At 50.5% G+C, this 14,217-nt stretch overlaps 1 protein-coding gene across 3 annotated transcripts in view; it reads right to left on the bottom strand.

Annotated features, from left to right (window-relative positions):
• Nucleotides 1-14,217, bottom strand: part of HK1 (hexokinase 1) — a 75,755-nt gene that overhangs the window by 52,297 nt on the left and 9,241 nt on the right. For all 3 annotated transcript variants that reach the window (XM_060406861.1, XM_015104404.3, XM_042240866.2), the window contains exon 2: nucleotides 1,058-1,220. In XM_060406861.1, the coding sequence (XP_060262844.1) occupies nucleotides 1,058-1,220 (163 nt within the window). The remainder of the gene's footprint in view (nucleotides 1-1,057; nucleotides 1,221-14,217) is intronic.

The following is a 14,217-nucleotide window of genomic DNA, read 5'->3' as shown; positions in this document are numbered from 1 at the left end:
TGCCTCAAATCACAGCTTTCAGTGAGTCTCCAGAGCAGGGAAGAAATAGCAGGAGAGCGTAAGGGCCATACTCTCGGAGTGTGTACTCACAACCCCAAGAGAAATTTAACTTTCATAATCTCTCTCCCTCCCTTGCACATGGCAGGTGAACCCCAGCCTAGAGGACAGAACCCAGCTCAAGGCGGGATTCCTGGGCATGTGCTAAGCTGGGGTAGGGACAACACCCACTACTGGGTCAGCCAGACAGAACAACCTCCACTGAGCAGGCCAAGGCCAGGCTATGCGCGCTCAGCTTCCACTCTGCCAAGCGGAGGGACTGAGGCCACTCCCCTAGGGCGGGGCAATGACAATCCTCAGGAAGCCCCCAAATGCCCACTGCAGGACATGAGCCACACGATGCAGACCAAGAGGGTAATTTCCCTTTTCCAATCCTACTCCCCTCACCATTCCTGGTGCCCTGATGGAGAGATTCTCCTAACATGAACTCTTGGCTTGTTCTGGAACCTTTCCTGTCCTGGAGATGTAAGAGTAATTCACACAGCATGGACCTGACTTAGCATCTGTGAAATTTGTTCAAATGGGGACCTGAATTTCCCCTCTGGGCCTGAGATCCACCTGGCCACTAGGGTTGCTGCTTATCTGGGATCGTACAGGGAGGCCCTGGTGCCCTGATGGAGAGATTCTCCTAACATGAACTCTTGGCTTGTTCTGGAACCTTTCCTGTCCTGGAGATGTAAGAGTAATTCACATAGCATCGGAAAGATCCATGAACACTATGCCCTCTTTCCACAAGTCACTAGACAGTCAGGACAATCAGGGGAGGTCAGCCTGGTCCAAACATGGTCCCCTATCACACGACAGAATCCCAACAAACATAAATTGGATGGATGGATGGAATGATGGATGAATGGATGGATAGATGAATGGATGGAATGGTGAATGGATGGATAACTGGATGAGTAAGCAAATGAATAAATGAACAAATGAATGAAAGTTGGAAGGATGGTTTCACAGAGCATTCAGCCCTGAGAGCCCAATCTCTGGGCGTGAGACTCACCTGAGCCATCGGGAATAGACCTTACAAATGTTGGCAACATCTTGACTGTGGCTGTCGGATTAAAATCCCGGGAGAGGCCATTCTTCATCTCCTTTTTGAAACGATTCATGATATCTAACAGAGTTTCATCAGAGAGCCGCATGGCATAGAGATACTTGTCAATCTAGAGGAAGGATGAGAAGAAAAGAAAGTGAGGCCAAGGCTGAGGAAGGTCGTTTCAGCTCCAGTCTGGTTGGAGGAGGACAGGGACGACGGGGTGAGGTACCCATCTGCTGCTGCTACTGCTAAGTCGCTTCAGTCGTGTCCAACTCTGTGCGACCCCATAGATGGCAGCCAACCAGGCTCCTCTGTCCCTGGGATTCTCCAGGCAAGAACACTAGAGTGAGAGGTACCCATCTAAGACCATACAGATCCATGGGCCCTGGAGCACCCATGCTGATCCATCCTTGAGCTGCCATCAACCATGTTGCAACCAGAGCAGGTTTGCAAATGCTCTGAGCCCTGGTCCCTCTCCTGTAAAATGAACGAGACACCTCCAAGGTCCCTATCAACCCTTAAATATTACATGGAAACTGTCCTTTGATTCCCAAGCACATGCCAGAGGCACATTAAGCCTCCATGTGACTCCTTCCCTCTGGCTCATCCTCACATGGATGGCAGTGCCCCAGAACAAGGGCTCCAAAGCCATCACCTGGGGCTCAAATCCCAGCTCCATCGCTTAACAGCTGTGTGAATTTCAGTTTCCTCAACTGAAAAACTGAGATGATAAACAGAACCTCCTTCGCGGAATGTTACAAGATCAAAGGAGACAGAGAAGCCCTTGGAACACAGCAAAGTGCTCAATAAACATCAGCAATTTCTTACTAGGGTCGTGAGGCAGTGGTGCTGGTGGGTTTCCTTGGGCATGACTTCTAGGTGAAAGGAAATGGCTAGTGAAGGGCCGGAGCCCTTCAGGACATGCCGCTTCAGGCCCAGGGCACAGAGACCTTAACCTCACTCTCCCGAAAAGGTCTGGAAGAGCCCAAGTTCCCATGCCTGTGTGCCAGAGCCCATGTGCCCACTCTTCCAGATCAGACCACCCTTGACTCCACCAGGACCGAACCAACCTGCTCCTCTTCCTGGGCTACCTGCTCTCCTCCAGGATCCCAGGCTCCCAACCTTAGGCCTCCTTGTCGTCATTTGTTTTTCTTTCTTCATAGTACCTTCCCAATGACTCTCCCCAAAAGTATTAACTGGGCGCCTACTACATGTCTGGCTCTGGGTTAGACACCTGTCCTCATGGAGTTCACTGGAAGTCTCTCTGTCTCCTGGCTCATTCTTTCTGCCACGTTCTGCTTTAGGAAGCCCTTATAGCCAAGTGCCTGGATTCCTGACTCCTGACCCACTCACTGCAATGGTTTTCAGTCTTCAATTTCTCTCCCTTTCTAACCTATCTTCTATACCATGACCACATTTTGCCTTTTGCGGGGTGGGAGGCAGGGGGCTTGTCCAGGATATTTCACTTTCTTAAACTGGGACCCTGATCACTTCACTCCTCTGCTCAAAACCTTGCAATGCCTCCCATGTCCAAGGCCCCTACACTCTGCAGGTGCAGCTCTGGGCTCTCTGACCTCCAGCCAAACCTCTCCTACTATTCCTGGGAGGTGCCTGGGCTCTCCTGTCAAACCATCCTTCCTTCTCTTCCCACTCAAATCTCACCTTCCCTTCAAGGTTCAGTCAAATGTCACTTCCTCCAGCAGACGTCTGAGACCCTCAGGGTACAGACAATGACTCCCTCAGCACTTATCTCTCCACATGGTCCAGCCTGGCTCACTGCCTGCTACACCTGTCATGGGGACAGTGTCTGCTCCATCCACCTTGACCTCCCAGTGACTCACAGAAGCCTCACACATAGCAAGCTCCCGGTCGATGAAGAGGCTGATTTATGACTCAGTGAGGCTGCTGAAAAGGCCTTTGATGCTGACTGGCTTCTGAGAATGGGATCTCATGCTTACATTTCAGGGTGGCTGGAAACACTCAACTCAAGGACACAGAGTAATTTCTGCATATCTTGCTCTCAGGCAGCCTTCTTGCTCTGGATTCTCGCCTCCTGCTGCTCCCAGCCCCGCCTGTCTCCAGTCTCACAGACAAGGCAGGAGTCCTCCAGCGTCCTCTGTGGCCTGTGCCCTACCCCCACCCCCATCTCTTCCACCACAACCACCTTTTCTTTCCCCTTCGTAATGAAGAGAAGGGCAATCAGAAACCGCTGAGAGCTGGAATAGAAATGGCCAGGACACAGCCCCAGGAGACGTGCTCTGTTCTACCCCCAAGGCTGGCAGCGCCCATCGGCAGCTCTTGCTGCAAGTCACGGCGACCACGAGCTGGTCGGAAGAGGCAGTCGCTCATGCGTGAGCCACAGAAGCGCACGGCGGGCGGAGGCGGGGGCAGCTACTGAGTGCAAGAGCGCATCAGGGCACAAGCGAGAGCAAAGGCCAAGGACGAGGCAGGTAGGGTGGTCTGTGTGATGATGGAGCGCACAGTGCAAGAATGGAGCAGCTGAAAGGCTGTCAGGAGCAAAGGCTTGCGGGGCCTGATAAGACAGGTGGACAAATTCAGACTCTAAAGGTGACTCGACTGAGTATTCAACAGTGAGATGTGTCTCGGAAAGATCAAGCTGTGTGCTGCGGAGGGGACGGGTGAGCAGGAGCAGAGACGAGACAGTCACGGCGCTCCTCTGGCATCTGGACGTGTTTTCCCTACCACACTCCTCACCCTCCTTACGTTCATCTGTCTACTGACATGCCTGTCTCCTCTGATAACTCATGAGTTTCCCAGGGAAAGGAAACATGTCGAGTAGACCTTTGGAACTACCCGGTTGCCTGGAACAAAGGAGGCACCCAATAAATTTGTTGTTGCACCCAACAAATGCTGGATGCAAGAATACTTTATATCAGGGTTTATAGTTTATCAAGTGCTTTTGTATCTAATATGTCATTTTGTCTTCAAAATAACCCTGTCAGGGGGACATTCTTAATCCCCATTTTCCAGTTGTAGAAATTGAGGCTTCAAGAAGCTAAGTGGAGCCTACCACCGCTCCCACCCCTTGGGGAAGGCCAGTCCCCTCTACTGTGCAGGCATCAAGGCCAAGCAAAACTGCTGAGACTTTCTAGCTGGTCAGGGAGAAACTTCTAGAAAAAGCAGGGCTCCACAGCCAGCCTGCCTCCTGACTCAAGGTGCAGCTCAGCACAGGGACAGTGATCCCAGAAGCCCGATGTTTTAGGACAGCCCATCAAAGCCAAATAGAGCCAAGAAGCTCATACAGGAAAGCAGGCTAGGGAAACAGATGCCAGACAACCTGGCCCTCAAGTGTTGAAGGAAGAAGGGCTTTCCCTCTCTGGTTCATGTTCATGAATCATCACATGGTACAACTCCTCTCAGCAGAGATGTGGAAATCGGGGCCAGAAAAAGGGTACAGCACAGGGCAGAGCTAGAACTGACTCTGAAGCCCCTAGGATCTCAGGTGGTACCTTCCTGGTCCTCAGAAGCTCAGGAGGGGCCTTTGAACCTGAGGCTGGGCTGCAGTACCCCCCACCCTGCCCGGCCAGGCAGGTACCTGGTGCAGGGCTCAGCAGACTCGCATCATACGGACTGTGGCCCTTTTAGCAGCCCAGGAAGCACTGAAGCCACATCAAGAGACACTTGCAGGATGCTCCGTGGGAACTAGAGTGCCCAGAACCTCACCAAACAAGGGGCCTCTTTCCTCTTCATCAGATGAGCCCTGCCTGGCAGCTGGCTGGGCTGCCCTCTGTCCCACCTGGGAAAGAAGCTGGGAATGGGCAGTGGGTAGAGGGAGGTAGAAAGGAAGGGGGTTCTCCTGTTTGCTCCAGAGCTCTGCAAGAACCCCAGTGCAAGAGCTGTTTTTCTTATAGAAGGTGGGCCCAGAAGCCCAGGAGGGGAAAATGAGAGAGGCAGGGCTGGAGAAGGACAACTTCTGGCTTTGGGAGATTTGGCCAAAGTTGTGGTCCTCTCAGTTTTTCTATTTCTGCCCCCTCTCCAAACAGCTTCAGATCTTTTCCTCCCTACTCTCTCTCCCTACCTCTCATATTTCCACAGTCTTTCCTCTTCCCTTAGGATACTGCCTCCAAACTCTGCTGCTCTGGCCAAACGCTGGTGTCCAACGCATCCCACACATGCCTTAAACTCCTAGCCCTACATTTTGGTGACAGGAGGGCACAGCACCTCTTCTGGTGGCTTCAAGCTGCAAGCCATCTATCATAGGATGTCTATCACAGACACAGACAGAGGCTCCCAGGAGTCTGTGATAGGAACTCCTTGGGCTCTGGAGAGCTCACGTTCACACCTGGTGTCTGACACGAGCACGCAGGACTCAGTCAGACTGGGAAGGAGATGGGGGCAGGGGTGCCAAGGTCCCAGACACCACACGCTGCGCTGGATCCTGCAGACACAGCTCAGAGGCAGGGGGGATGTCAGAAGAGAACACAGCCTCGCCAAGCCCCGCAGAGCCACTCTGCCAGCAGAAGTACCCAGCGGCCCCACACTGGTCTAAACTCAAAAGCATCTGTGCCCGAAGCCACCTCCTGCTCCCAAACATGCATTAAAAAAAAAAAAAAAATTCAAGACTGGGCATGCCCAAGTGAATAGGCCAATTGTGGCAGGAGGCACCGTAACTACTGGTGATTCGGGCACTCTGACCCCTCATGGCAAGGGGCACAGCCATGGAAAATTTTTCACTCCCTCTCTCAGCAAAGCAACAGATGTGCCTGAGTGGCTCAGCACAGGCCTGTGAAGTGAACGTCCCAAGTGAGATGTTTTACTCACAGAGGAAACTGGGGAACAGGCAGTGAAGGGTTAAGAAGGACTCTTGCTTAAGGGCAGAGAAGAGATTTCAACATCAGATGCACTTCTCTTTCTTAAGGGGACTGACTCAGGAAAGAATGGGTCCAGGGTGATAAATATTATTTTAATGAGCGCTCATGTTTGCAGAGGACTCTGCCATTTACACACATGACTTTCACATATTATCCCATCTGGATGTCATAGAAAGGGAAGAAACGAGCTTGTGGATGTCAGGTGCCTGGCATGAAGTGGGGGCTCATGCGTTAGTTCCCTTTCTTCCAGCACAATACGGCAGTGAAGCAGGCAGGAAAGATATCATTATCTTCATTTTATAGCTGAGGAAATGGGGACCCATGACTCACACACAGTCATGTGGTTTATAAGTGGCAGCTGGACCTAGACTCCAAGCCTTCCAACCCCTCTCTGGGGGCTCCTCCTTATGGATTTCTATTCTTTCTCACATGTGGGAAGCACCCAGGGCTGTGGATGAAGAGAACCGAGTTCCATACCTGCCATTTATTAGCTGTGTGACTTTGGACAAGTTACTTAATCTCTCTGATTCTTGTTTTCCTCTTTCAAATGGGAATAATAATATTTTTGCTTCCCAGGTGGCATGGTGGTAAAGAATCCGCCTGCCAAGGCAGGAGACGTAAGAGACACAGGTTTGATCCCTGGGTCTGGAAGATCCCCTGCATTAGGAAATGGCAACCCACTCTGGTATTTTTGCCTGGAAAATTCCATGGACAGAGGAACATGGCAGGCTACAGTCCTTGGGATTGCAGAGTCGGACGGGGCTGAGCATGCATGCAATACTTTCACCTTAGAAAGCTACTGGGAGAATTTTAATAATGTGTCAAAAACTCTTCCCATCCTTCCACTGAAATGACCAAAAGGGAATCCATCTCTCTCACTCACCTGTCTAGTTCATAATCACATGCCCCTAATTCCTTTTACCTAAATATCTAGAGAAATGCATTGATTGCCAGATATTACTAACCCATCTTGTAAAAAAGAAAACGAAAGGCAAGGTGGTCATTTGCCTGAAATCATAGCAAATGAAAGATTCTCACAAAAGTCCTCTGAAACTTTTGGGTTGTTTTATTCTTTTCTTTTAAACTAATAGTAAGTTATATATATTTACTACTAAAGAACACAAACAAGGCATAAAAGTACTAATAAAAAGTCTGAGTTCGTCCCTCAATCTCCCCAGAGAAGTCCTTGCTAGTACAGTTTTATGTTCTAGGGCAGCTTTCCTACTTAAGCATCCGTGGGTACAGAGCTTGGTTTTTTTATATTTTGTTACAAAAATGGAATCATATTATAAACAGTTTCTCCCTTGAAACCTTAACTCCATTCCTGTTTCTCCTGGGAACTTTCTCTAAGACACACTAACAGCCAACTTAGATTTTAGGAAACTGCCTGGCTCGAGGATACGGCACGGACTGAGCAGTGTAGACACCTAGGTCGGACTCCAGCTTTGCCATTTTGCAGGCACCTCAGTCTTTCCATCTATAATGTGGCTGTGTCCACCTGACTTTGACCTACGAAGGCCTTCTACTTTGCACGGCGCTTTCATGTGCTGACCCTCAAGCTATCCTGTCCAGAGAAGCAGCGCAGGTGCCATCACATCCAACGCCCTTAGGAAAAATCAGAGTCTCGAGAGGTTATTCAACTGGCCACGGTGACCACCTGGTGACTCAGACCGTAAAGAATCTGCCTGTAATGCAGGAGACCTGGGTTCGATCCCTGGGTCAGGAAGATCCCCTGGAGAAGGGAATGGCTACCCACTCAGTATTCTTGCCTGGAGAATTCCACGGACAGAGGAGCCTGGAGGGCTACAGTCCATGGGGTCACCAAGAATCGGATATGACTGAGCAACGAACACTTTCGAGGTGATCACTGGTCAGCGAGAATGCTGGAGTGGACACCAAGTTCCTGGTTCTGTGCTCCTTCCTCGGTACCCTTCTTGCTCAGCCCAGGGCGAACCCAGCCCCAGGGTCAGAGAGCAGGGAGGTGTGGGAAACGGTGGCATTAATGCCACCACTCCATCCACTACAGAAGCAGTATACAGGCTCCCTTGCCTGACAAAAGCACACCCTGCAGCCTGGTTATTCTGGAGGCCTCATTCACCCCCCAGCAGCCACCAGCGATCTGAATTGCTCATTTCATTTTCCCTTTCACACCATCCTGGGAAGGATGCTCAAAAGCCATAGCAAACCCAAAGGTCCTGGCCTAACGGCACCCTCCGCCATGGTGGGTACCATCCCAAGCCCCCCTCTGGCAGGTCCAACCCCCTTCCTGCCTGCCCAGCCCCACCTCACCAATGAGGGTGGTGGCCCAGGAAACCTACCTTTCTATCCTACTTCTGGCAGCTAGTCCCTGAGCAGGCAGGGCACTGGACACAAAGAGAGACATTTTGGACGCCCTGAGTTCCCTACCAGAATCACCCGTCCGGGGCACCCTCCTGCCTTCTGCCCCACTGATGGTCCTTCCTGACAGATCTGCTTCCACTTGACTGCCTTGGCCCGTCAGTGCCGCTCAACACCCCGCTCCTTTCTCCACGCGCACTCCTCCAAAGGGCCAGGTGATCCGCCCGCCCAGCACCAGCTGCTGCTCTTCTCAGCATCCCCTTGGCCCTTGTGCTCAGTGTGGAGGAAGCAACCTGCCTGGGGACAGCAGCAGTGAGTCTTCCCCAGGGCACCGCAGCAACATGTGCACGGTGTGTGCCTCCCACCAGACTGGGAGTGCCAGGGGTGCAGGGGCCACACTTCCAGGCCACTGGTGTCCCCACCCCCTCAGGTGGCTTCTCAGCTGGGCTGAATGGCTGCTCTCCTGGGTGAACAGAAGCCTCCAGTGACACCTAACCCAGGAGGTCATCTCAGAAGGGTTTGCTAGCTCAGATAAAGCAGGAGTCCTCTTCCCTGAATGACACAGGCCTTCTCCAGCACCAGCCCCTTACTTCAGCCTCATGGTGACTTGTGTGGATCCAACAGCCCCTCTGTGAGGGAGGGACTGCTCCAGGCGCTCTCCAATCCCCCTACCCCTCACAACATCTGCACCCTGGGGTCCAGGGGGGACACAAAAGCTCTACAGATGATCAGGGGTCTCCACTATTCAAGGTGACCAGAGGCTGCTGAATACCTGAGAGAGGAAACATGTTTGGGAAAATAAATTCCATTTTAGAGGCTTCTGAGACAGAGCTGTGTGTGCAAACATCCCCAAACCATCAGGGTCTCTTTGGCAGGTTCAAACACTGTCCTCAGAGGCTCCCTTTCTCAGGCCCTTTCGAAGGTTCAGATACAGCTCTTGGTCCTTTGTACTTCTGAATGGTTAGTTCCATTTCAGTGGGCATGGACTGAGCATTTATTAAGCACCATGTACTATTCATACAACACTTCTGTTTAATCACAACAAATCAGGAGGAAAATGGGATCCCCATTCTTGATGAGGAAACTGAGGCTCTGGGAACCGAGATAACAGTAAGCGGCACTGGAGCCCCTGCTGAACACTTCAGCCTGCCCTGATCTAAGCAGCACACTTGCAGGGTGGGCGTTGTCAGCCCCGTTTTACATGGGAGGAGCCTGGGGTCAAGCAGCCAAGGGAAAGGCCCGGACATGCAGCATCTGGGATATCTAGGGTGGCTCTGGGTTCAGACCCCAATCCAGTGCTCCGCAGACTCCTCTTGCTAGGATGACTGCCAAAGGTCATGCCCGAAGTCCTCCTGGTGACCTTGACTCCTGCTACGAGGCACTTTCTGCTGGTGAGAGACCAAGCCCTTGCCCAGGATGAGAACACAGCTGTCATACTGAACTAGCTAAAAATAAAGGAGGTACCCAGTCCCTGAAGGTGAACAGAACAGCCCTGGAATGTGGCAGGACAAGAACAACAGGCTTCATTCTGGGCCTCGTGGTCAATGGCTTGGGCTAGAGCCAGGCTCCAGACTCACAGTTTTCAATGTCTCAGGTGCCTCCAGGCAAGGGAAGAGAAGATCCGAAGTATAGACAGCTTTGCTTTCACCATGAGACATCCAGACCCCAGAGTCATGGTTCCAAAGTACTGCAGTGGTGGGGGCAGAACAGTCTGGAAAGCAAAGGATCTCAGGCCTCCTCCAGCTGCACGGATTCCTCCTATAACCCTGGGCCCATCACTTCCATCTGTGTTTTTCCTATCAGTAAAAGAGCATCATTGAAAACTACCCTCTTGTCACATACAGTGGGCACTGGAGCTCCATGACACCATGGATTCCTCAGAATACAAGATTTCAGAATCCTATGGAGGCCAAGCAGAATGGGACCCAGGATTCCTGCCCAGCTCGGGGGTCTGGCCACCTGCCTGCTGTTATCCAGGAAGCTGCGCTCCTTCTGCAGGTGCCTACCGGTGTGCTCTGGATGAACAATGATAATATCTGGCATTTATGTAATTCAGGACACTTTCCAAGTGTTTCCATACCCATTCTCTGATTTCATAAACGGGCAGTGAGACACAAATCACCTCATCTGACAGAGAAGGGAACTGAGACCCAAAGGGCTTGATGCCTAACAATACTGCTTCAGCCACAGGGATCCTTAAGAGAGAAAGGATTCCAGCCTCCTGGTTTTACAGATGAGGAAATCGAGCCCCAAGGACCCCAGGAACCTACTGCTTTAAATGCAGAGTGCCTCTGTCCAAACCTCGGAGCCATAAAATTCACTTCTAGCAGAGTGCTTCCAGCAGGAATATAATGCAAGGCACATATGTAATTTAAAATTTTCTAGTACCTACATTTTTTGAAAAGGTGACATTAATTCTAATAACATTTTATTTAACCCAATATATCCAAACTATTATTCCCACATGTAATTAATATCTTTTAAATCATCGATGAGCTGTATTATATATCTTCTTTGTCATACAAAGTCTTCAAAACCCTATATTTAATGTTCAACAGCACATCTCAAACCAGACTTGCCACATTTTAAGTGCTCAATAGCCACACATGTGGAGAAGGCAATGGCAACCCACTCTAGTGTTCTTGCCTGGAAAATCCCATGGGCGGAGGAGCCTGGTGGGCTGCCGTCTATGGGGTCGCACAGAGTCGGACACGACTGAGCAACTTAGCAGCAGCAGCCACACATGGCTAGTGGCTCTTGTTCTGGACAGCAAGGCTCTAGCACTCCAGCCACATCCCCATCATGGGAGCCTTGAGAGACAATTTCTGCTGGGAGGCCACTGCCATGCACTGCTGTGGAAGCCTCAAGCCCTGGACCACAGTCCTGGATTTGCATGCGCAGTGACAGCCACCCACTGGTGTAGGCAGACCTGTGCCCCTTCCCAGCTCTTCTGTTCTCTGGCTAACAAAGATCATGTCAATTCCACTTCCTGAGGCTTCCCTGCCCCTACATGTAAGAGGTAGGAAGAAATGCCCACATTCAAGCTTGCCAGAAGGACTCCACTAAATCAAGCATGTAAAAGTATTTTGAAAATGAAACAGAACTTTGCAAATGTGAGGCAGTGTCTTTGTTACAGTGATGGCCTGGAGTCTCCTACTTGATTCATCGCACCCACCCCAGCAGGGTCCTGGAAGGCACTGGGGGACATCAGAGGAATGAGGTCAGCTTGAATAACAAGCCTGCAGGCAAACCCCGTGCATCAATCAATCAAGGAAAGCAGCTGCTTACAGAAGGGCCAGGCAGATGTTGGGAGAGAAAGCTAGATTGATAATGCCTTACAGGGAGCACAGGGAGGTCTTGCAAGGTGAGCACTGGCCTCCCCAAATGTCCTCTTTTAAATACAAACAGGATGGAGGGAGGGGGACAAATGGACAAAGGGTACAGAGAGAAATTTGAAAACCAGAGAACATCCCTAACATTCACTGTAAAAGACTTTATTGGGTCAATTTCCTTCCCAGGTGGAAGGAGTTGGTCAACACTGAGCAGCATGGGGCTGGAGGGGTGGGGCGTGGAGAGGTATGGGGCTGGAGGGGTGGGGCGTGGAGAGGTATGGGGGTGGAGGGGTGGGGCGTGGAGAGGTAGGGGGCGGAGGGTGGGGATGGACAGGCACAAACCAGGGTGCTGGTGCTGGGGAGGGTGGGGAGGTAGGGGAGATGGGAGTCAGGGGGATTTTGAGGATTCTGTGCCCAGCTCTGCCTTGTCCCCAGCTCTTTCCTCCTTTGAATCTGTTTCCCTCAACAGCAAAACGAGAGTTGGGTGTGTTATAGTAGAAAGAAGATGGGTTTCTGAGTTAGGGGACCTGACGGTGTTTCTGTCTCTATCACTCACAAGCCATGTGGTCAGCAAGTCCCTCCACCACATGGGGCCTCAGTTTCCTCATTTCCTTCCTCAGGGGGACAGAAGCAGGATCTCTTCCAGCAATTCCACTTCTACACACATACCCAAGAGAAATGAAAGTATGTCCACACAGGGAAAACTGCTCACAGCCGCATTATCACAACAGCCTCAAGGTGGAAACAACACAAACATCCTGAACTAACAAATGTGTAAACAAAACGTGGGAGATAAGCACACATGAACACTATTCAGCAATAAAAAGAACTGGAGTACAGGTACTTAGGAGTACATACGTATGAATGAACCATGAAAACACGCTAAGCGAAAGAAACCACACACAAAGGTCACATTAGTATACAATTCTGTTCATATGAAATGTTCAGAAGAAGTAAATTCATTTAAAAAAGAAATAGATTAGTAGATACCAAGGTGTAGGGAGCAATGGGGAGTGACTGCTTAACGGGTACAGAGTTTCTCCTGGGGTTGATGAAAATGTTCTGCAATGAGACGGTGGTGACAGTTACCCAAGCTCGTGAATGTATTAGACACCACAGACGTGCACTCTTTACAACGTTAAGTTTTGTGGTATGTGAATTATATCTCAATGTTCAAAAAAAGCAGGGGCTCTGCCAGCAGACTGAATGGGTCTGCACGCTGACTCTTCTGTTTATACCTGAGGCTCAGGGTTCTCATCCAAAAGCAGTGATCATAAGAGATCCCCACTAACAGGGGAGCTGGGGGCATGTAATGCCTTCGGTGCAGCAAACAGGACAGGCATCACACGTTGGCTTCGGTTAGTATTGTCACTACTGACGGTTAAATAAGAACCATTTTAGGAAAGACAGGCCCCTAGTAGGCATTCAGTGCAACCTTCCCTCCAAGGTCCCCTCAATGCCTCAGCGCCTGCAAGCCAGTAACTGAGAGTGGAATCGGATGAACATGATCCGACATTTTCTGCCTCTCACAGGGCTCACAAGATCTGTTGCAAAGGGCTGGGCTGCAGACTCCACATTTCAGTTTCCCTGCCGCGGGGGACACAGCCACCCTCTCCTTTTAGGGAAGATAGTCTGAGAGAGGCTGCCGGCTTTGAGCGTTCTCTAACAGAGAAATGTTTACGGGGCTGATAAGCCAGCCCTGCCCACCCAGATCCACCCAGGAAGAGAGAGGACGCACGGGCAAAAGCACGCTTGTGTGTTTCAACTCCCAGGAAAGTTTACAGGATTCACGCTAGAGCACAGGGGACACAAAGAGCCCTCACAAGCTTGTCTCTGTACCCCCCACCCCCACCCCCTCCGCATGCACCGTGGAAACAGCCAAGGAGGCGGGCACTGCTCACAGTGAGTTTTCAGCCTCAGTCAGTAACACTCTGGCAGCAAGGGTTCCCTTCGTAAGGCAAACTAGGAAATGGCTATTTTTAAACCAAGCTCAAATGCTGTCACGTGCGTGGAAGTGTCTGGGAAGAAACAGTCTGTTTAAAAATTGTCTATTACAAATTGTAAAGGTTTTACTGCACCAAGGGTTGGCTGTGGAACCATAGGAACCTGTACAAAACTTTTTTTTGTTTTGTTTTTTCTATTTTTTTAAACTTTTTATTTTTATAGGAGTATAGCCAATTAACAATGTTGTGATAGTTTCAGGTGCTCAGCTATACATATACATGTTCTCCCCTCCCATCCAGGCTGCCACATAACATTGAGCAGAGCTCCTTGTGCTATACATAGCAGGTCCTTGCTGGCTGGCCATTTTAAACATAGCAGTGTGTACACGTCCAGCCCAAAGTCCCTAGCTATCCCTTCCCCACTTCCTCCCCCTGGCAACCATAAGTTCGGAACCTGTACAAAACTTCCAACCGGAAGCCTGATCACGAAGGCAATCTAGCAAACGTCAACAATGGGAAGATACACACACTCTTCTGCCAAGTAATTTCAGCCCTAGAAACACAGCCTAGAGCAACTTCTTTGTGGACAGAAGATCCCTATGGCACTGCAATTTAAAGAATCAGAAATTCAAAAGCACACCAAAAGAACTGATAAGTGAGTTTAGTGTGTTCACACAATG

The sequence above is a fragment of the Ovis aries genome, chromosome 25, assembly GCF_016772045.2.
Source record: "Ovis aries strain OAR_USU_Benz2616 breed Rambouillet chromosome 25, ARS-UI_Ramb_v3.0, whole genome shotgun sequence".
NCBI classification, from domain to species: domain Eukaryota; kingdom Metazoa; phylum Chordata; class Mammalia; order Artiodactyla; family Bovidae; genus Ovis; species Ovis aries.
This window is presented reverse-complemented; position numbering and strand designations above follow the sequence as displayed.